At 40.8% G+C, this 24282-nt stretch overlaps 1 protein-coding gene across 1 annotated transcript in view; it reads right to left on the reverse strand.

Annotated features, from left to right (window-relative positions):
- The window catches only part of SGIP1 (SH3GL interacting endocytic adaptor 1), a 242371-nt gene that overhangs the window by 131205 nt on the left and 86884 nt on the right, over positions 1 to 24282 (reverse strand). The window contains exons 2-3 of the mRNA XM_056122229.1: positions 6567 to 6630; positions 1357 to 1381 (exon numbers count right to left, since the gene is read on the reverse strand). Of these exons, the coding sequence (XP_055978204.1) occupies positions 1357 to 1381; positions 6567 to 6630 (89 nt within the window). The remainder of the gene's footprint in view (positions 1 to 1356; positions 1382 to 6566; positions 6631 to 24282) is intronic.

Raw genomic sequence — 24282 nt, forward strand, 5'->3', positions numbered from 1 at the left:
CAGAGACAATGAGCAAGGGGAGAAGGAGTCTTCGAGAAAGGAAGAAGGACAAGACTAAGGGGGTTAGAGGGAAAGGAGCACAAAATAAGACCCAGCCTAGGAGAGCAGGAAGAGGAAGCAGTGATGAACTGAGCCTGGCCAATGAAAATGGAGGGGACAAGAGGTACCAGGGAGGGGACTAAGACAGAAGCCAAGAGAGGACATGGAAGCAGAGAGTACCTGAGACAGAGTTAAGGAGAGGGCTCTGAGCCAGAACCAAGAGGTGAGGAGAAGCTGAGTCTTCTGGGTCTTTTTTGTCCCCTGCTGAATAGAGCCTTGATTATAGTGTCACCCAATGTCTGATCAATTTCCATCTATTTGTTTAACATTTCACGTTAAGAACTACATGAACTCAATAGGCACCCCAAAGCCAGGAACCTTGAATCAAGTGTGGGGGAAAAAAACTTTTGCCATTGCTGCAATCAACACCCCAGTTTAGGTCTGATATTAGAAAGAGTGATTTAAAAAGTATTTTTAACCACCAGATTTATTTTCATTCCCACTCTGGCCCCAGTGAGCCTAGTATGAGTCCTTTTTTTTCCCCTTTCTCCTAGTAACAGCTGTTCCTTTGAACCTTTTGAATAGACATCTGATTTCGATTTGAAGGAAGTCATTTTAAGAGTTGGTGCCGACTCCCATAAATACAACCTCGGTACATCCAAGTCCGCCATCACAGACTTCTTTAAAAGGCAAGAAATCTGGCGGCCGGCAAGGAGTCAGGGTAACTGTTAAATCTAAACCCAGTGGGCACATTTTTTTCCTCTTTCAGGCTGTAAATCCAGGCATAAGTGGTTTCAAGACCATTCCCTACTTACGAATTTAATATAGAAAACGTATCTGCAGCTCAGCTCTAAAAGGGAAAACACGTCCTTCAATTTTATTGGATCTCAGATCCATTACGACTTCGTGGGCTTTGCTTGGGAAAAAGCATCCTCACATAATGAGCTTTTATATCATTAAATTGGAAATGAAATAACCCTTGCCGGTAGACACCCTGCTGGGATGGCCTGGCTTTTGACCCTCTACCTGTTCCCGGACCCCTGCCCCCCAGGTCTGGATGATGGTTTTGTTTGTCTGCACTGGGGCAGGGGTGTAGGTGAATGCAACAAATAAGTTTAACTTGACCAAGGCAGCATGTGTCCCATGCAATTATTAAAGAAATAAATTGAATAGGGAAAAGTTCAAAAAGTCACGTAGCTATTACTTCCCTACTGGGGGCGAAAAATGAAAGAGAGAAGAGAGAAATAGGGCATTGAGCAATTTAAACAGCAAAAGTGGAAGTGCAAACCTATTAAAAATGGTCATTGAAATACTTACAATTCCATCTCTATCTGGTGAACCTCTGCAACAAAAAGAAATTGATGACTATTAGAAAAATGAATCATTCTTGCTTCACAGATAAAAGTATAAGACGCACCATTAATCACCCTTGTCCCTTCTTCCCAGTTCCCAGTTCTGATATTATTATTTATCAGAATCTGCTAATAAAAATTTAATCAAAGCAAACTGGTTGAGTAGTAATTGACTTTGTGTTTGTATGTGGGATGGAAGGAGGTGATTATTACTAAAAACTGGAGTCCTGGCTGAAAAAATGGTTCAAAATTCTGGAGCACAGGCTTCCCATGTGGCAACCCAGAGCTTGATCCCTGACACCACATGATTCTCCCCAAACCCAGAAAGGACCAAACTTCTGAGCACTACCAGCTATGACCCTAAAAATCAAACCCCAAGCCAAACAAAGCCCAAAACAACTGAACTTCCTGGCATAAGATCTTTTTTTTAATTGGGGGGTGGATTGAGCAGAGGGGAGAATGGTCATTCAGTTTACTCTACTCATTTGGTTCTAATAAAACAAACATGAGGAACATAAACTGAAGATCTTCATCTCCCCTGAGACAGATCTTGACTCTCTTCCTTTAAGAAGAAACTTCTAGCATGTTTCTTATCCTGGGAGTTGCCTGCATTTCAACTTCAGTGTGTGATTATTTTCCTTTATGGTGGAACTCACCCTTAACTCCCTTTTAGGAGAAGCCCACATTCTCTCTTGAACACATAACCCTTTCCATCTCCCTCCTCCTAATAAATGATTCTTCAAATCGATTTTTAAAAAATAATACATTCCTATGATTTATTTATTTATTTTTGGTGCCACACTTGGCTGTGCTCAGGCCTTAGTCCTTGCACTGAATTCAGGGCATACCCCAAGGTCTGTGCTCAAGGGACCATATGTGATGCTGGCAATTGAACCTGGGTTGGCTGACTGCAAGGCAAGCACCCTATTCACCGTATTATCACTCTGTTCCTAATCTTTGAGAGACTCTATTTTCTTCCATATGTTTGTTTTGACTGCTCTAATTGAAGAAGAGCAGGACATGGAAGGTAATGCTTGGTTAAATGGCTCATTTGGCTAAGCACAGAGCATCTCTTCCTGGAAGGCATTTTGACTGACTCTGGGTGTCCAGAACCTAGAGACCCTATCAATCATGGTTCTGTGACCATGAACACACTATTTAACACCCCCAGCCATTTTTATAGAGAGAAATGGATCGATATTAAGAAAATTATCTTATTTATCTTATAGAATGTATGTGGACTTAAAACAGTTTCAGACATTAAGCATTCAAAAAAGTGTTGGTTGAAATTTTTGTTCTCTTCCATAACCTCTCTTTACTAGGAACACAAAATCATGTACTTTCAGCCATGCCAGACTTTTAGCAATATTGGAAGGCTATTATTATTATTGTCATTTGGAAAACTGAACTGGAGGAATGTGAGGAAGAGAGCGAGAGGGTAGTCATGGCAACTTCCTATTTTAAATCACTTTATGGAGCTAGAAAAATGTTATTCTAGCCACATGGAGCCAAAAATTATGCTTAGATGGGACCTTCTGAGAAAACTTTACTAAGTGATTGGAATGGATGTGAAATCTTGAAGAGTTTGGTGTGATTGGAACTATTCTTTTGTAGGTAGGACAAAGTAATTAAATTCTTTACTGATTCATAGGGTATCAGATGCAGCAGGTGTGTGTGTGTATGTGTGTGTGTGTGTGTGTTGGTGCGCACATGTGTGTGCATGCATGAACCAGAGAGAGAGAGAGAGAGGAAGAGAGAGAGAGAGGAAGAGAGAGAGAGAAAGAGAGAGAGAGAGTTGGTAGGATACTGTCTGGACTCCAAGATGTGTTTTTTTCTTTCCCACCAACACTTCCTTCAAACTAGCAGACAGATATGGAGTGATAATACACCAAGGATAGGGTGCTTGCTTTGCATATAAAAAACCTATGTTCGATACCCAGAATTACATATGGCCCCACCAGAACTGCCAGCAGTCATCCCTGAGTACAGAGCCAGGAGCAAACTGTTAGAACTACTAGGGTGGCCTCCAAATCAAAATAAAACAAAAACCAAAGGCAAAAAAAATCAAAATCAGCAGATATTTAAAATTAGCAGAAGATTCAGAGCTGAGGATTCAGGATACTTGGCTTAAGACACTTGTGCTGAATGTGGCTGATCATTTCCAGGCACTACATGGTCCCTCACATGCTTGCCTGGGTAAACCCTGGTACTTCAGGGCATGGCTACCGCACATCATTGGGCCCTGAATTCGAACCACCAGCCCTTTTGGTTAAGAATTCTCAAAAGTGGTTCCTGTGCTTCCTGAGTACTGCTTGGGAAAGTCACACTTAATAAACGTTCTAAATTATCATAGTAATCTAGGTAGATTACGAAGTACTTGATGGGAGGATACCATTGCTCAGAACTGGTAAGTTCTGAGTTTACATGAAAGCAAGGAGTTCAAAGACCATGGGGGGGTCGAGAGATCTTTGAGTCTAAGAACATTCCTTGGACACAGGGTTAATTCTATGAAGTTTCATCTAAAATGAATAGGAAAAGTATCAGTTGATCAAAAATTGTAGTTAATTGAACAATGATGGGTAGTTTCTACTAAGCACCCAGAGTGGGAGGAGAAGACTCCTTAGTTCCTCCCTTTAGGAGGGATAGCAGACACCCGGCCCATGTGTCGGCCATAATGAACTCAGTCAGTACTGGGGAGGTCATTGGACTCTTTTCCCTCTTGAACCGTTTGAATTTCCTTTCCCTACCATAGATTACGGGCAGTAAGTGACAGGGACTGTCTTTAAAGCAAGGTGGAATTGCTTTCTGATAAGAATGCTCTCTTGGGTTGTGTCACAAGTGACAAAGGTGAAAAGGGACACAGCCGATGGTCAGGGCCAGAGAAGTGACCCTGGTCTGGCTTTCAGAGAACTGATACTCCATCCATCTAATGGAAACTAAAGCAGCAAAGAATGGTGGACTCCCAGGACATATGGGTAAGAGTAGAACTAAAGTCTTGACTCTGTAGATCAAACTTCTTTTAAATCTATTGAAAGAACATCAACTTCTCTGGGTAGGAAATAGGAAATGTTTAGAAAACAGCAATTTTCTAAGTGATAATAAAGATAAGAGGATTCTCAGAAGAATAGTTCCAATTCAATTACTTAGAAAAATGTGCAGGACAAGAGTAAATATAATTTTTATGAAATATAGACATATATATGTATATACACATAGGCTAATAATCTCTCAGAGAGCCCAGCAAGCTACAGGGAGTATCCAGCCTGCACAGCAGAGCCTGGAAAGCTCCCCGTGATGTATTCGATATGCCAAAAACAGTAACAACAAGTCTCACAATGGAGATGTTACTGGTGCACGCTTGAGCAAATTGATGAATGGGAGGACAGTGCATATAGGATAATAATATATAAATACATACTGATATAAATGCTTTTTCATGGGGTTAATATAAATAAAGGTAAAGGCCCTCCCGTTGATCGTCAATTTGGTCGAGCGGGCCCAGTAATGTCTCCATTGGAGACTTTGTTGTTACTGTGTCTGGCATATCGAATACTCTCGGTAGCTTGTCGGGCTCTCCGAGAGGGGCGGAGGAATCGAACTCGGGTCGGCCATGTTGGCCGCGTGTAAGGCGAACGCCCTACCCGCTGTGCTATCGCTCAACAACACCCTGTAATGTCTGGGGGCACTCCTGGGATATATTTGGGGGGGGTCACATAGTACCAGGAATAAAAATGACGCCTTCCACAAGCGAAACACATACTCCACTCTTTGAGCCATCTCCCTAACCTTATGGAACAATTTTTTTACTATAAGAAGTGCTAAGAAATATACAATAAGGAGTCAAGTATTTGGTATTTTGACAAAAAATAGCCCCATAACCCCAAATCCTTTACTTTACCTGGCTTTCAAGTCTTTAAGACTTCCCCATGTTGGAAGTCTTAAAATCTTTAGCCCATGCTGGGAAGATCCCTCTGCTTGCGACTGATGACACTTCCTGTGTGTGTGTATGTGTGTGTGTATGTGTGTGTGTGTCCCACATCTTTTCAGCTTTGCGTTCTAGCATCACCTATGCTTGTGTGCAAACTAGTTGACAGGCTATCTTATTATTTTCACTCCAAAAGACACTGCAAAGAAAAGATTTAAGTTTCTGTGGTAGATAATTTGTCCCGTGAATTATTAATTCTCAAAGTAAAAGAATGTGGGGTCATGTTCACTGCATGATAAATTTCTGAAAAAAAGAAAAATACAAAGCAAAAGGTAGAAATCACTGTAGACCTCATTTTATCCAATTCCCAAACAACTATTGAGTTTCATAATATTTACTAACATTCTTTCAGGGATTCTATCCAAATGTGTTCATAGGTTTATTCTATGATCTACATGAAACCACAGGGTGACTGGTTCTATGGGTCACACACAATCACAGCTGAGTAGTAGTAATGTTTTCCCATATGTTTGTCTTGGTTAGAATCTTGACATTCTGACTTCCTTTACTTTAGTTTGCTATCTGGCTCAAAAATGCATTTAAGATTTTGTATCAGAATTTAAATTCTAAGGACAATTTTAAATGCTGAAATTTGTGGAATGATACTGTTTTATCATTAGACCATTTCAAAATAGGTCTAGCTGTGTCCCTCTGTGGGCAACTGATTATCTTGGGCATTCAAACGCGTGAAAGTTTCTGAAGAGTTGTTTCTGGCACTGGTTTCTTATTTGCAGTCAAACAGCATGCTCTTCCTGTGAATTCTGTTGGGCCATGAACTATTTTCTGCTTGTAAAAAAATCCCAGGATATTAGGTAAGTATTGGGGAATGCTATCTAGTCTAACTTCTGTCTCTTTCAAACCTACTATTGCTTGTACTTTCCATCAGTAGAGAAAGCCGAAAGATGTTGCAAAAGCAATAGTGTCATCTCAGTATCCTGGGGCACATCTGAGAAGTGGTCAAAGAAATAGCACATGCTGAAAACTGAACACACAGTGGAAAATCTCTCTTTAAGTACAAACCTAAGAACTGTTTATGCTGAAAAACTGAAAATGGGGAGAACAATAGCAAAGTAAATGCTAGACAAGAACACTATGTGCACATTTCAAGGTCAATCATAGCAGTATATTTAAGGCAAAGAACTTTTTAGGAGGAGGTAAACTTTTATTTAGGGGAAGGTAAAAATACATACGTTGAATCAGTGTCCTTTTCTTTCTTCCGTATTCCAAAGGCCTTTCTTGTACGTTTTTTCAATCCTGTTGGGAAATAACAAAAGGTCAGAAAAAATATTTTCTATATTTTTTCTATTCACATTCACAATATTTAAGTGCGTGTATACACTGTGTGTGTCTATACATACATATATATTGGCAGAGCCTGGTCAGCTCCCCGTGGCATATTCAATATGCCAAAAAAGTAACAACAAGTAACAAGTCTCACAATTTGTTGTGACACTCCCAATTTGGTGCCCGCTTGAGCAAATTGATGAACAATGGGAGAACAGTGCTACAGTGCTATATGTAATTTTTTTTTTTTGGATCAACCCAGCACTTCACAGACATATTTTAATTCTATTTCATTTGGACTTTTTGGGTAAAACTGGCAGTTCTCAGGGGCTGTTTCTGGCTCTGTGCTCAGGAATCACTCCTGGCAGTGCACAGTGAACCATATGTATTGTCAGGGATCAAACTAAGATTAGTTGCATGCAAGGCTAGTACCTTAATTCCTGTACTATCTCTCTGGCCCCACAAACATACTTTAAGAGTTGCAATTTACAGTTACCAGTTAAATGTTCCAGAAGTAATGAAAGGCTCTTTATTTGTGTGTAGCACTGAAAATTCCTAACACTAGATGCCACAGAAGAATATAAAAGGATAGAAAGGAGATCAGGGACAGGTATAAAAAAGATTATAAGCTTCCTTTAGACTATTGTTATTCATCATACAAACCAGTCTCTGCTGAAGAATGAAATTACGGGACTGAGATGAACAGCAATTTCCAGATTAGATACAGATTATGTATAAACCATACCAAGAAGTTCAATAGACCTGACACATGTGTCTGTACTCCCATAATCCCCATCTCTTCTTTTTATATCTCCTCTCTCTGAATTAGATAGTTATCTAGCCTTTGAGCAACCTCTATGGTCTGTATTACTGCAATACTTTCTTCTATCCAGGATTACCTATACTTCATTTCCCACATGATTTGATGATAGAATGTTATATTCATCCTTCAAGACCCAGCCAAAAACCACCTCAATCTTACCAGTGTAAGACAACCTGAATATTCTCTATCCGCACCCTACACACACACTCAAGGTTGTCTTATTATTTCTAGACTCTTTCATTTTTATCCTGTTTGAGATTTCTATGTATTCCTTACTCCATTGCTACACATGTACATTGTATTAGCCTACCAGAAGAAACGCCTATACAACCATAAATTAAGCTTGCTAATGGTGTTTGCAAAGTCTTGACACAGTGGAACTGAAAAGTCACTGACTTTCAGGATTCCTTTGCTATTATAAGGTGAAACAAAAGGAAAAACACCAACAGAATCAGCAATTTGATGACACCTTCTTCCAAAACAAGTGAGTCAGTTCAATATGCTCAGATGATCTGAGTCATTCATTATCTGGCTCTCAAATATAATATCCAAAATGCCTCTGTTCAGTATAATTTTGCAATTTGACAGTCATTCCATGTAAGCCATTTAGGACTTTAAAATGACAGTGTTTGTTTTTTAAATTGATTTTTAAAACCTCCTCCCACATAAAACTATTCTTTATTTTTCTCTAGTGAGGAGTTTACATGAAAAATGATTGCCATTTAAAACTCTCAACCCATGACATTTAGGAACATCTTTCCTCCCATTCTATTTTTTGGAGGGCAGGGTACCTGGGGGATGCTTCTAGACAATACTAAGATAACTCAGCCACACAATTCACCGGGCCCATCCCAGTGACGCTTATGGAGCCATGAAATGCAGGGCCTTACCGAATGCCAGGCATATGCTCTAGCCCTCGAAGCTGTCTTTCTGTGCTCAGCCCTCATTCTTTTAAGATTTTGATTGTTAAAAACTTCCTCCTACTCACCTTTTAAGAGGCTTATTTCTTTTAAAGACAAATTTTAGTTACAACAGTAACTTCATACTTTAAATCCCTTAGTTGGTGTTTCCATGCTTCTAAATTCAGTTTTGGGTTCATGACAAATTTTATGTTCACCAATCACTACTGGTTCTTACAGTCATAAAATGAATCTATTTGGTGAAGAGGGCATCACTGGCAGTGCTTCAGGGACCAAGAGGTGCCAGGGGTTGAATGCAGGCTACCTGCATGCAGCATGTGTCCCAGCCCTTTGAGTCACCTCTCTGGAACCCCAAAGCATATTATGCTCCGTAACTTGACCATGAGATAAGAGAGAGCATAAACTACCAAGTAGATCAGACAATGCACTAGAATTACAGTGATTATTTTTAATAAATTAGTCACAGGACAGGCAACTGTAGTGTTCCATAAACTCTGACCTGTTTTCAACTGTGGAATTTGGATATCAGTCAACTGAACTGGGTCATGAGCCTCACAATTTGTTCATTTTCTAGTGAAAAGTCCACTGAATCAGGGTTTAATCCGACCCAGAAGTATTTCTAATTGTGTGGCCAAATCTTAGCTGTATTCTCCTTGCGTTCCTATCTCTCAGTTTCTAGCAAATAAACTGATAATGAGGGATGAAAGAAATTGAGCCCTTTACAAACTGTTGGTCTGTTACTTTGAATTTCATGAAATCAAATTTTTAATACATCTAGACATGAAATGTTTATAGGAATATACCAAAGAGGTGACATTTCAAAAAAGCAATACTAATTCAATTGTTAGGTAAAAAAGGATTTTTCCTTTCATGAAAATTGTCAAAACTTAAAAAGTTTAAGAATATAAGGGAGGGGCTGGAGCAATAGCACAGCGGGTAGGGCATTTGCCTTGCACGCAGCCGACCCGGGTTCAATTTCCAGTATCCCATATGGTTCCCTGAGCACCGCCAGGGGTAATTCCTGAGCGCAGAGCCAGGAGTAACCCCTGCGCATCGCCGGGTGTGACCCCCCCCCAAAAAAAAGAATACAAGGGAAAGTGATACAAGTCTAGAATTTTCCATGTTTTGATATTTCTGTTTTTGGTATCAGGGCAATGTTTGCCTCACAGAAACTGTTTGGGAGGATTCTTGTTTCATCCATTTTCTGGAAGAGCTTGAAAAGGATTGGAAGTAGGTCTTCTTTAATGGTTTGGAAGAAATCATTAGTGAACCCATCTGGTCTCTTGGATCTCAGTGCCTGTAGTCTTCAGCTCTAGGAAGTTCTTAGGGACAATTTCTTTAACTATTGTTTCTTCATCACATTTCCTTCCTGTTCTTCAGAGACAATGATGATACTTATATTGTTCCTTTTGAACACATACAATAATTCTTTGGTATACTGTTCATTCCTTTTCAGGAAGTCAGCAAAGTACAAGAAAGTATAAAAGTCAAATTGAAAAAACTACTACAGTCAGAAATGACAAAAAAAAGAAGAACATGGTAAGTGATAAAAAAAAATCAATAGAATGTCTGAATAACAGAAGCAGAGCCAAAGACAGAGTAACTCCAAGTTGAGAAGGAGGAAACAGCTATGAAACAGCAGAATGCAGAAAATAGTCTGAAAAGAAGTGAATCATACACCAGAGAATTATGAAATGAGCTAGATGCCTGGGGAAAGGGAGAAGGCTAGGGATATTGGTGAAAAGAAAGGGGACATTGGTGGTAGGATTGGTGTTGACACATTGTATGCCTGAAACAACTTTATTATCAACAGCTTTGTAAAATACGATAAAAATACAATAAAAATAAAAAGCAGGCATAGTGATACAAAGGGATCAGTGATGTTAATCACTTTGATTCCGAGTTCAGAACAAGAAAAATTGTTGTAGGAAAGAAGATGGCGGGGTAGTGCTGGTACCTGGTAATGTACACTGGGGTAAAACAGGGTCTGAAATCTGAAGCAGTCCAAAGGCATGGAGACCTTTGACACAAAGGCCTGTATTAGGAGCCAGAAAGTCATGGAGATGCAGAATTCCAAGCCAGTGCAAGAAGACTTCCTAATAGGGGGTGTGGCTGGACTCCCTGAGAAAGATGCTTCAACATTAGAACAAAGGCCAAGTGAAGAACATCAATAAAAGACCATCACCTGTTCCCAGATCTCCCTCTGGGCAACCTAGCAATGGACTGCAGTGGGGTTAGCTTGGGAAAAAGTGTATATGAACTAACTTGGGCAGAGGAAGTGTGTGCATGTGACCTTTGCCACGTTGCCTGTACACAGGTACGCATGCTCCCTGTATCTCCCACCCTGAGGTGTGCATTTTCATACTGGATCACTGGGATGCCTAATGGGCTCTCTGCAGTCAGTATTCTCTTGAGTATATAACTTAACCTACCTCTCTTTTTAACTCCCTTTATTTTCCCCAATAAACTTATTGTCTCCTCCTAAAATTCTTTCCTGTGCAGGAAAGGCAATGAACCCAAAATGGGCTGAGTGAGTGAGATTAGGACTGAATTTCCTTTCCTGCAAAGAAAAATTCCTTGCTCCATCCTGAGTGCACCATTCCCAAAAATCAGGTGTCTGGCATCATTCCCTACTGTGTGCAGAACAAGTGGACTTCAGGCTTGATGGCTGTCCCAAGGAGCTGGTAGAATGTGTGGCTGATGGGACATGAGCATTTGTGCTGTGCAGGAACTCATAGTGGACTTTCATCAGTCCTAAATCTCACAGGTGCTTCCCCAGGTGTTAAAAGTGGGTGGAGGAAATCAGATTTCCTTCTCCAGGCTGTTGCCTTTCTCCTTCCCACTTCACATAAGCTACTTGGGGAAACTCCACCAGCAACAACATTGGTTCAGGGTCATGAACCACACAGTCTATTCTGCCCCCCAGGAATTTAAATTCTGTCAATCACCCCTCTGGCCTATCCTTCTCTGAACCCTCAAGCTTCCCTGCTTATTGAGAAGATACTAACCAGGAAAGGCCAAGTGGAATGTTGCCTCCCTGTTGGCAAGTGGAAGCAAGTGGCTGTTTCTGGGAAGGGTCTCCGGGATGGAAAGAGATAAGGAACAAACAAGAGGAAAGTCAGAAACAGAGCAGCTGTAACAGGTCTAAGGGATGACACTGTATGTGGTTGGAAGAGAGAGTCCTGTGAAAGGTACTGCCCTTAGAGCACCATCCTTACTTATCTGAGTCTTGACGCTTTCTCACTGTTTTCACTCATAGCTTCACTGTGCTGTCCAATCTCCCTCTATATATACACTGACTTTAAGTGATGCTGCAGAAGGCATCACTCTGGGAGATCATGTTCCTGGGGTCTACCTGGTTCTACTGCTTCCTACTTTTCCTTTTCCTCTCTCAGTGACGTTGAGCAGAGGTTGGACAAGACAAAGTCTGAGCACAAAGGCAGCGCCAGGGCTGATTGTGGACACTCAGAATCAGAAGAAGCGGCACACTGGATATATGGAAGGCAGACTTCTGGTATTTAGGGGTGGTAGATAAGCATGGTTAACAGAGGAATATAAAACATCCCTTTCTACCACCCCAGACATGCATTAAACTACAAGGAAGGGAGGATCAGAGAGATAGTATGGGGGTTAAGGCATAGACCTTGCACACAGTCAACCCCAGTTTAATCTTAAGCATCACACAGGATCCCCCAAGCACTATCAGGAATGACCGATAAGCACAGAACCAGGAGTAATCCCTGAGCACCAGCAGGTATGGCCCCTCCATCCAAAAATAAAAGACTGGGTTGAAGGAAAAAGAACCTATGATTTTCTTTGGAATGCAAAGATTTGAAGTCAATCTGACATCTTGCTATTACTTATTTGCCATAAAAGTTTTACAGAAAACCTTAGAGGACAGTGTTGCTTTCCATATGAAATTCATGGTGTCACAGGACGTTAAGTTTGGAAGGATATCTTAACTCTCTCTGCCACTGTGGGGGAAAGCAGCCTTTGTGCAGGGAGATATAAGTGTCAGCTGCTGTACTGAGCCCTTTACACAGACAAACCCAGCAACTACAGAAGGAATTACTAACCCCCACGTTATGGGTTGAGACATAACATAGGGGCTGGAGCGATAGCACAACGGGTAGGGTGCTTGCCTTGCACACGTCCGACCCGGGTTCGATTCCAGGGATCCCATATTGGCCCCTGAGCACCGCCAGGGGTAATTACTGAGTGCAGAGCCAGGAGTAACCCCTGTGCATCACCAGGTGTGACCCCTCCCCCAAAAAGAGACATAACATAGACCCAGCCCTTGCCTTTCCTCCACACAGGTGTATCCTTCTGTGTGACACCCCCTCCCCACCCCAGTCCTGTTCAGCCCTGCAATCCCACTTGCCTGACAACCAGGCAGCGGTCTGAGGGCACTCCCCGGAATTCTGGTGTGCATGCCCACCCAGCCTCAGCCTTTCCTCTGCACAGGCCCTTGTGCCCTGGTCTGTGGACTAGCATCAGGACCGGTTTGGGGTCATGGTCTCCATGTAGGGGGCGTGGGCTCCTCAAAGTGGGCGTGGCCTTCTCTGAGGGGGGCGGCTGCTCACCAGGCCCGCAGTTATATTTCCCACTCCCAGCACTCTCCACTTATATGCCAACCTGTATCACCTAATTCTTTGGTAAAAGTCCTGGCCACCTCAAACACAATACGACAATAATCCATTGGTCTACTCTAATTCCAACAAAAGGCCAGTACGCAAGAAGTTGTTCAAGCTCAACATAAAAGAGCACCTGTCCAATGCTTTACTAGATGCTTATCAGAAGCCACAGATTAATGTCTGAGAGGAAGGACATATTCTAGAAGGGGAGATGGTTGAGCACCATCGACCAACCTTATTCAGAATCCTTTCCCACAATAAAAGGGAACACTGCTAGTGAACCACAAGGTTTTACCTCCATAAAACCACTACAGCACAAAGAAACAGCACAAATCTCCACTACGAGGTGGGGACGAAGAAAAGAGCCACGAACCCTCAACAGGGGTTACACACAAATCAATCTCTCTGATAAAGAATTCCGAGATGAAATGCTGAAGATGTTCAAGGAACTACTCAAAGAATCAATGGAGCAGACATCCAGAAAATTAAAGGAAGAAATGAAAGAAACAGTGGAATGGAAAGTCAAGAAAATACAGAAAGAAATGAGAGCAGAAATAAGAAAGCTACAAAAAGAAGTGTCCCAAATAAAGGATTCGGTAGATGAAATTAAAAACTTAGTCAGTGCCCTCAGCAGTAGAATGTCTACAGCTGAAGACAGAATTAGTGATCTTGAAGATGAGCAACAGAAATCATACAAGCAACAACAAACAATGGGAAATGACCTCAAAATAGCTGTTAGGTGAATCAGAGAACTGGAGATAACTCCAAGAGGAACAACATTAGAATCATCTGAATACCAGAAGGACAGGGAGGCAACCCCAAAGAAAAAGCCACAGTGAAAGAAAGCTTTGCTGAAAAGTTCCCAGAGTTAAAGAATGCAGACATCCAGATCCAAGGATCCAGAAGGGTATCAGCTAAAAAAGACCCTAATAAAAACACTCCAAAGCATATCATAGTCAGAATGATGGTTGCTTTATTGAGACACAATACTGCAAGCAGCAAGGTCAAAGAAGGAAATCACATACAAAGGAGCACCCCTTAGATTTACAGCAGACCTATCAGAGAAAACCCTACAAGCCCGAAGACAATGGTGGAATATAGTGAAAAACTTCAATGAAATGTACACCTAACCAAGAATATGTTATCCTGTTTAAAATAAAATATTTTATTTTAAACTCTCACTCAAACTCAATGGATCGTCAATTTGCTCGAGCGGGCCCAGTAACATCTCCATTGGAGACTTTGTTGTTACTGTGTCTGGCATATCGAATACTCTCAGTAGCTTGCCGGGCTCTCCGAGAGGGGCGGAGGAATCGAACTTGGGTCGACCATGTTGGCCGCTTGTAAGGCGAACGCCCTACCCGCTGTGCTATCCGATATATAATTTTATAGATAAACAAGAACTCAGGAACTTCCTAGATTCAAAACCAAACCTAAAAGAAGGACTAAAAGGGCTTCTGTAATTCAAGAAGGAAAACAGCCATAAGCACAACAAACCTTTACAGAAAGATGGCACAAAACCCCATGACAATAATCTCTCTCAATGTCAATGGTCTAAATGCACCAATCAAGAGACACAGCGTGGCAAAATGGATACAGAAACTGAAAGCAACATTCTCTGCCTACAAGAAACTCATCTGAACAGTCAGAGCAAACATAGACTCAAAGTTAAAGTATGGAAAATAATCATGCAAGCAAACAACTCCCTCAAAATAGCTTGAGTGGCCATACTAGTATTCGACAACATAGATTTCAGGATGAAAAACATTAGAAGGGACAGCGAAGGCCATTTTCTATTCATCAAAGGGTATGTACAGCAGGAAGAAATCACATTCTTAAATATATATGCACCTAATGAGGGACCAGCCAAATACTTAAAACAACTGCTAACAGATTTTTTTATTTTGGTAACAGATTTTAAGGAGGACATTGCCAGCAATACAATAGTACTCGAAGACTTCAACATCGCCTTATCCCCTCTGGATAGATCAACAAGAACAAAACTCAGCAAGGGAACACTAGCTTTGAAGGAAGAAATAGAAGAGAGAGGGCTAAGAGACATATACAGGGTTTTACACCCCAAAAAGAAAGAATACACATTCTTTTCCAGTGCACACAGACCATTCTCTAAAATAGAACACGTGCTGGGTCACAAAACATATATCAATAGAATCAGGAAGATAGAAGTTTTATCAACTATCTTTTCAGACCACGATACACTGAAGATAGAAGCAAATTATACACAGATGCAGAGAACCAAATCAAACACCTGGAAATTAAACTACTCAATGTTGAACAATGAGTGGGTCAGGAAGGAAGTCAAGGAAAAAATCAAAAGATACCTGGAAACAAATGAGAATGAAGACACGAGCTACCAGAACCTACGTGATACAAATAAAGTTGTGTTAAGAGGAAAATTTATAGCATTGCAAGCATTCCTCAGGAAGGAAGAAAGGGCCTACATAGAGAACTTGACTTCACAGCTCAAGATCTTAGAAAAAGACCAAAAAAAGGAACCCAAGCCCAGGCAAAAGAGAGAAATAACAAAACTTAGAGCAGAAAGTAACGACATGGAAACCCAAAAAACAATCCGAAAGGTCAATGAAACCAAGATCTGGTTCTTTGAGTAAATAAACAAGATTGATAAACCACTAGCAAGAGTCACAAAGAAAGAGAAAGAGAAAACCCTAATAAACTGAATCAGAAATGAAAAGGGGGACATCACAACAGAAACTAATGAAATTCAAAAGATCATCAGAGACTACTTTGAGAGTCTGTATGCCATGAAATAAGAGAACCTAGAAGAAATAAATTCCTGGATTCCTACAATCTACCAAGACTGAGCCAAGAAGACTTGGAATACCTAAATAGACCCATTCATATCAAGGAAATAGAAACCGTAATCAAAAGTCTTCCCAAAAACAAAAGCCCAGGCCCAGATGGATTCACTAGCAAATTCTTTCAAACATTTAAAGAATACTTGTTACCAGTTCTCTTCAAGCTTTTCCAGGAAATTGAGAAAACAAGAACTCTCCCAAACAGTTTCCATGAGGCACATATCTCCCTAATACCAAAAGCAAACAAGGACACCACTAACAAAGAAAATTACAGGCCAATATCTCTGAAGAACACGGATGCGAAGATTGTCAACAAAATATTAGCAAATAGAATCCAACAACCATGAAAAAGATCATACACCATGACCAAATGGAATTCATCCCCAGGATGCGAAGATGGTTTAACATTCGGAAATCAATCAACATAATCCATCATGTCAACAAAAGTAAAGATAAAAACCATATGATTATATCAATAGATGCAGAGAAAACATTTGACAAGATCCAACACCATTTTATGATGAAAACTCTCACCAAAATGGGATTAGAAGGAACTTTCCTTAAGATAGTCAAAGCCATCTATGACAAACCTATGACAAGCATTATCCTTAATGGGGAAAAATAGCAGTTGATATTAAAGAGGATCCATATAGGAAAAAAGAAATCACGCTCTCATTATTTGCAGATGATATGATACTGTATCTAGAGAATCCTAAAGCCTCTTCCAAGAAACTCCTAGAAACAATAGACTTGTACAGTAAAGTCGCAGGCTATAAAATCAATACTCATAACTCCATGCCTTCCTATACACGAATAATGAGACAGAAGAAAGAGACATGAAAAAAGCAATCCTGTTCACAATTGTGCCCCCCAAAAATCAAGTGCCTCGGAATCAACCTAAAGAAGGAGGTAAAGGATCTCTACAAAGAGAACTACAAAACGCTACTCCACAAAATGAAAGAGGATATGAGGAAATGGAAACATATCCCCTGCTCATAGATGGGAAGAATTAACATTGTCAAAATGTCAATACTCCCCAAGGCACTATACAGATTCAATGTGATCCCTATAAAAATACCCATAAAATTCTTCAAAGAAATGGATCAAGCACACCTAAAATTCATTTGGAACAACAAGCGCTCACGAATAGCTAAAGCAATTCTTGGGAAAAAGACAATGGGAGGCATCACCCTCCCCAACCTCAAACTCTACTACAAAGCAGTAACAATTAAAACAGCATGGTACTGGAACAAAGGCAGAGCCACAGACCAATGGAACAGGGTGGAATATCCTTACACAGCACCCCAAATTTTGCTCGATTTGCTCGAGCGGGCCCAGTAACGTCTCCATTGGAGACTTTGTTGTTACTGTGTCTGGCATATCAAATACGTCACGGGGAGCTTGCCAGGCTCTGCGTGCAGGTGAGATACTCTCAGTAGCTTGCCAGGCTCTCCGAGAGGGGTGGAGGAATTGAACTTGGGTCGGCCATGTTGGCTGCGTGCAAGGCAAACGCCCTACCGCTGTGCTATCACTCCAAATTTACGAACATCTAATCTTTGATAAGGGAGCAAGAAATGTGAAGTGGAGCAAGGAAAGCCTCTTTAACAAATGGTGCTGGCATGACAACCACATGCAAAAAAATGGGCTTAGACCTTGACTTAACACCATGCACAAAAGTCAGATCAAAATGGATTAAAGACCTCAAGATCAGACCAGAATCCATAAGGTACATTGAAGACAAGGTCGGAAAAACCCTCCACGATATTGAAGCTAACGGTTTCTTCAAAAATGACATGCCACTGACCAACCAAGTGGAATCAGAGATAAACAAATGGACTATATTAAACTAAGAAGCTTCTGCACCGCAAAAGATATAGTGACCAAAATACAAAGACAATCTACAGAATGGGAAATGATATTCACCCAATGCCCATCTGATAAGGGGTTGATATCAAGGATATACAAAGCACTGGTTGAACTCCATAAGAAGAAAACATCCAACCCCATCAAAAAACGGGGTGACAAAATGAGCATAAACTTTCTCAAAGAAGAAATATGAATGGCTAAAAGGCACATGAGAAAAAGCTCTACATCACTAATCATCAGGGAGATGCAGATCAAAACAACAATGAGATATCATCTCACACAACAGAGACTGTCCCACATCCCAAAGAACAAAAGCAATGAGTATTGGCACAGATGTGGCGATACCTCCTTCACTGCTGGTGAGAATGCTGACTGGTTCAGCCCTTTTGGAAAACAGTATGGACAATTCTCAAAAAATTAGAATTTGAGCTCCCATTTGACCCAGCAATACCACTCCTGGGAATATATCCTGGAGAGGCAAAAAAGTACAGTCAAAATGACACCTGCACTTGTATGTTCATTGCTGCACTGTTCACCATAGCCAAGATCTGGAAAGAACCAGAGTGCCCGAGAACATATGACTGGTTAAAGAAACTTTGGTACATCTACACAATGGAATACTATGCAGCAGTTAGAAAGAATGAAGCCATGAAATTTGCAAACAAGCAGTTCTACATGGAAAGTATCATGCTAAGTGAAATGAGTCAGAAAGAGAGGGAAAGACATAGAAAGACTGTACTCATCTGGAGAATGTAAAGGAACAGAATGGGAGACAAACACCCAAGAATAGTTGAGATAAGTACCAGGAGGTCTGTTCCATGGCCTGAAAGCTGGCAGCACATGCTGGGGGAAAACGCAGCTCAGATAGAGAAGAGAACACCAAATAAATGTTGTTTAGAGGACTTGCTTGGGATGTGAGACACGTGCCTAAAGTAGCTATAGACTGAACACAATGGTCACGCAATACCTCTATTGCAAATCACAACACCCTAAAAGAAAGAGAGAGCAAAAGGGAATGCCGTGACATAGAGGTGGAGCAGGGTGGGGGGGAATCGGGTAGGGTGGGAGTACTACTGGGTTCATTGGTGGTGGAGAATGGGCACTGGTGTAGGGATGGGTACTTGATCATTGTATAACTGAAACCCAAACACAAAAATATGTAAGTCTACGTACCTCATGGTGTTTCACTAATAAAAAAAAAGAAAAAAAGAGAGATATAACATAAATACAAATGTACAGATAAAATGTGTATGGAACGTAGATAGTAATTCAGCTGTTTATTTTATCTCAGCCCTTCTCAGACAGGAACAATCACTGCATTTATCAAGATGTGTTTGCCCGGAGCCTGAGAAGGAACTGAGTCAACTGTCCTATAGGTGGTGAACATCCAAAGACCCTTTGATCTACTCTAGAGATCATGTACCTTCTTTAAGAGTATACTTTGGTTAGTCATCACTATTCACTTTGCCTTCTTAATTTTAATAGTAAACTGATTTTTAAGATTGAAACATATTTTTAGGAAAATTAAACTGCACGTTTCTGAAACACAAAGTCCACCTTTTGTGTGTTTGAATTTTAGTACATCACCCAGTAAACATAAGAACACCCAATAAATGTTTGCTGAATGGTTTATTTCTATAATAATTGTAACCCTTCAGCGTGAGTCTTCATCAGATTGTAGGGTTACATAAAGGTGAATCACATGTAATGGAATTACTTCTTTTTTTGCAGGAACCCAGGCCAAACATTTAGTTCCAGGAAAAAAAACCCTCAAATTTAATTACCCTGGGCATAATGCCGAATATTGACAGCAACTCCAGACTGGCATATCTATTCATTACAATGTGACTGCATTTCTGTCAGTAAAGATTTAGATGCCGTGCATATCAGCTCTTTCTCTAAGGTTTAAATATAGGTACTATCATCTGAGTCAGAGTCTGTCACAAGAAGGTTTTACAGAAAGATGCAAATCCAGTTAAGATAGATTCAGTCAGTCTCTCCATGATTTGTTGTATCTATCATATCTAGTGTCTGGGCTACTATCCAGGACATGAAAGATGCTTAATACAGGTGAGCACTGGATAGTGGAAGTCAAGTTCAGTATCTTGCAGCATAGAGCTTGTTGTACCTACTCCATAAATGTTTGTGGGTTGCTCTATATATTTGCAATTCTAAGCAAATTGTTCAAATATGGTGAGCATGTGCTCCTTAGTCTTGAATGCCTTTACAGCTATTTTTAGGTGACTCAAAGGAAACCCAGGTGATCTTTGTACTTAGTGAGCATAAAGCTTCTTTATAAGATGGCACCAATTCTGAGCAAAGCCTCCTGGGGATATGCATATACTGACACACTCCATTAGCAAAGAAATGCAAAAGATGGCACCTCGAAGCTCGGATTTGATTTATGGGAATGCACTCCGGTGTACTAAAATGGAAATTTCTAGAAGGCAATTAAGAACTTCAATGAGGTAAAAATAGTGCTGACCTTTAAAAATAGAAAATATTTGACCTTTTGTTGGCATGTTTAGGAGAAAATAGTCACGAAACAGATTTGTCACAAAGAAGTCTTTAGTACTATTAATATAATGAAGAAGAATTGGGGAGAGAGCTTCCAAACTGTGTCTAAGAGACTGGGGGTGGAGGAGCCCTTCTGGGAGATTCTCAGCCAACTGGTGCTGAGAGTGCTGGAGTGCTCCTAAGGTCTTGTGCTGGGGGTCACCCAGGCAGTGTTCAGGGGGCTCCAGGGCCACAGTCAGGGGTGCTTGGGTTCTTATGAGGTTTATTAGCAATGCCTGGGGGTCCAGGTAGTGCTGGAGGTTGAGTGAAATGGGCTGATGCACCTTAAAACTTGTATTACCTTCCTGACTCAGGAAGAGTATAAAGTAGATGAACAATTTTTTTTTTCCTTTATGGTCACATCCAGTGAGGCTCAAGAGCTACACCTGGCTCTGCGCTCAGGAATTATTTCTGGCGGTCCTTGGGGGACCATATGGGATGTTGGGATTGAACCCGGGTCAGCCACATGCAAGGCAAATGCCCTTCTTGCTGTACTATCACTCCATTCCCTAGGTGAACAATTTCTGTAAATCTTAAGTACGGTTACCAAGCAAATTGTATAGAGAGCAGAAGTTTCCCAAAGACTTGGATGCGGATGACATATTCAACACTTGTGGGGCAAGGTATTTAACCTCTCACTTTTCTCAACAATTTATCATGAAAGGGTTTTTTAAAAATAAATCTTCAGTGGTTGTAAAGCCCTTAAAGAACCTAAAATACTTAATTTTATGCAATGCCTTTTTTTTTCTTCCCCTCTTGATACTTATGAAACAAGAAGAAATTATGTATCTTAACTGATTATGTTAAAACCAACCATAGAACTTATCTCAGCACTTGCCGTGACCCCAGGGCTCTATTCCTTTAGAAATCAAAACATAAAAATTTGAAATTTGAAAATAATTAAAATTTCCAACTTCCTTTGGGTGTAATTATAGCAACAAAACTAAACTTGAGCTCAAGAAATGCTACTAACATTTATAATTTTTAAAAAAGGAATAAAAAGGCACAAATATTTTCTGTAACAGGAACATACACCGAGATGAAGCCTTTATTACATGAAAGTCTGTGGCAAAATCAGCTAGTTTTTCAAGCGTGATCTGAAGGCAAGCCAGTGTCTCTTGTACTTGGATTAGTGGTACATAAATTTTGGAGTTTCCTTTTTCCAGCCTAGCTGGAGACATACAACTCTGCTTAAGAGAAAAACTCAGCAGACACGGGAGAAATAAATTTGATTTGTACTAAGAAAAGCTTGGTCTGTGAAATTGTTTCTCTACTATTCTCTTTCTCTCCTTCTCTTACTCTTCTTTTCCTACATTCATAGATTCTTATTTCTCACCTTCATCTCTAATCTCCACCAAGCCTCACATTGACAGAACAGAAGTTAGTGATCCTACTCATATAGATTCTCATTTTCAGGCATAAATAACAAGAAAGCTCAACTGAACTGTATTCACCAAATCTTATTTTTAAAACACTCCAACTTCAGAAAAAAGAAATCAAAGAAAGGAAACTGGATAACTTCAGGAATGATTTTCATATGTCTTGGCATTTCCATCCAGAGAGGAAGAAACAAATTATTTGGTAAAGTCGTTTTTATTCCCCACTTTATTTAAACACCATGGTTTACAAAAGCTGTTCATGATGATTTGTTACAGGCATTTAATATTACTACACCAATCCCACCACCACTGTCACCTTCCCTCCACCAGTCTCCATTTTCCCCAATCGCTTCTTAAGCCTGCCCCTGTATCAGTCACACAATAATTTATTTTACCTTGCTTATTACCATTAAATGGCTAACAGAATGATCAAAAAAATTATTTCCATAGAAAAAAATTTTGTGAAAAATTGTTGTATCTCACTATGGGGACATTAAGTCCTTGTAAGAGGTTTTACTAAGTTGTTGTTGCCAAGTTAAGCCTTCTGTGTTCATGTTTTTGTCAGTCGACATTGGTTGGCTGCTGCCTCATATCCCATCCAATCTGGTGTACTACTACTGGAATGTCTGAGTTGTACAGTTTGGACACATCACACTGCAAAAGATGCAGATTATTTGTTTACTTGGCAGTTAAATATTTAATTGGGCATGGCTGCTGGGTCATCCAGAAATATGGGGAGGTGGGGGGAGGTTGTCCACTCCAATCTTGAGAAGTCCTGAAGTTTTCAGCCACAAAGACCCTTGTACTTAGAGTTTGGGGTACATTAGTTTCTCTGTGGCATTCGGTCCTGAGGTGGTGTGGTCCAGCACGAGGCTTGATAGCAGTTTTGGTATGTGGGATTGGCTGTTAGGGTTATATTTGGATGGAAGCTAGCCTGAGATTACCCTGGAGGTCTCAGTCTTTTGATATATTCTTTAAGATGGTACTACTTTTGGTGCTTTGAGTTAAATTTTGAAAAGACTTTTTTCAGGGAAAAAAAATGGAACATGTTTTAAATAGAATTCTTCTGGTTTAGTTCTGTGCCAAAGCAGAGAGGTAGTCAAAAAAAAAAAAAAACAATTTTGACATAGCACTGCGTACTGAACACTCTGCAGGCTATGAACCAACTCTATTTAGAAAGATTCAGTGAAGCTACTGGTCATTTCAAAGAGGAAGTCTGGGACAGAAACCAGGTACTCTTAAAACTGTGACCGAGGATTTACGGTTTCCAGGATGCAGTGCTCACTCAAGCAAGTAGCACTGTTTTTTCCTGCAGTTCTACAAGATCCTCCTATCCGTAACTGTGTGATGTGGAGAAGTCTGGACTGGTACCTAATCTCGCAGGGCCATCTTGAAATGATGTGAATTGTAGCATGGACAGAAGAAAGGAACCAATGCAGAAATGATTTAAATAAAAATGTATTGATAAAATAATACCTATGTTTTTTACACAGAGTAAAACATCCTTTACACTCATGAAAAATAAAAGAATCAATAAAGCCTACTTCCAAGATGGAATAGAATTGTTAAGATGGTAAAAACTTGATTTCCCTCCTAACAGAAGGATGGGTGGGGCCTCATTCTGATGGTGGTTGGGACTTGATGGAAGGGAAGGTGTCAGATATACATAAGGAGTATGAAACTAGAGCCCTGAGATTCCATGGCAAAGCCAAACAGCAAATACTCTAAACAAAGGAAAACAGCACAGTTCAGCAAGTGTAGGACATGGGTTATGGGATGTGGTGAGAGACAGAGAGCTGACCAGGTGGAGTGGGGCTGTTCCTCAGTGACCTCGGGTTCCAGGTGTGGTTCTCATGGCCCCCAAGCCAGGAAACTCCCTCTGTGGTGACTATACATGCAGCCTTGGGGCTGCCATCCCCTGAGCAAAAACAAAGCACAGCTGTACCATCCGTCCAACAGGAAACACCAACATTCTCTAAGGCAGGAGCTGATTCACTGTGGACCTGAAACTCTGCAACCAGAAGAAGGCTTCGGCCCTGAGAACTCACAAGGACTCCTCCTCCTCTCCCCCACCCCGCACCAATTTCTCTTTCTTTTTTTCTTTTTGGGTCACATCCAGCGATGCTCAGGGGTTAGTCCTTGCTCTGCACTCAGGAATCACTCCTGGTGGTACTTGGGGGATCATATGGGATGCCGGGGCCCAAACCCAGGTCGGCTCTATGCAAGGCAAACACACTGCCCACTGTACTACTTCTCCAGCTCCCACACCAATTTCTTTCCGAGGTATATTTCAAAGAAACTCCATTTATTACAGAGAATAGCAGTGTAGCACTGTCCTCCCATTGTTCATCGATTTGTTGCTCGAGCAGGCACCGGTAACGACTCACAACAAAGTGTGAGACTTGTTACTGTTTTTGGCATATTGAATACGTCATGGGTAGCTTGCCAGGCTTTGCCGTGCGAGCGAGATACTCTAGGTAGCTTGCCAGGCTCCCTGAGAGTGGTGGAGGAATTGAACCCGGGTGGGCCCCGTGCAAGGCAAACGCCCTACCCGCTGTGCTATCGCTCTGTCTCTGTTGTTAAACAGAGAATAGGCAAAGGGAAAAA

This window comes from Sorex fumeus, unplaced genomic scaffold (assembly GCF_029834395.1).
Source record: "Sorex fumeus unplaced genomic scaffold, SorFum_2.1 ptg000045l, whole genome shotgun sequence".
Lineage (NCBI taxonomy): Eukaryota > Metazoa > Chordata > Mammalia > Eulipotyphla > Soricidae > Sorex > Sorex fumeus.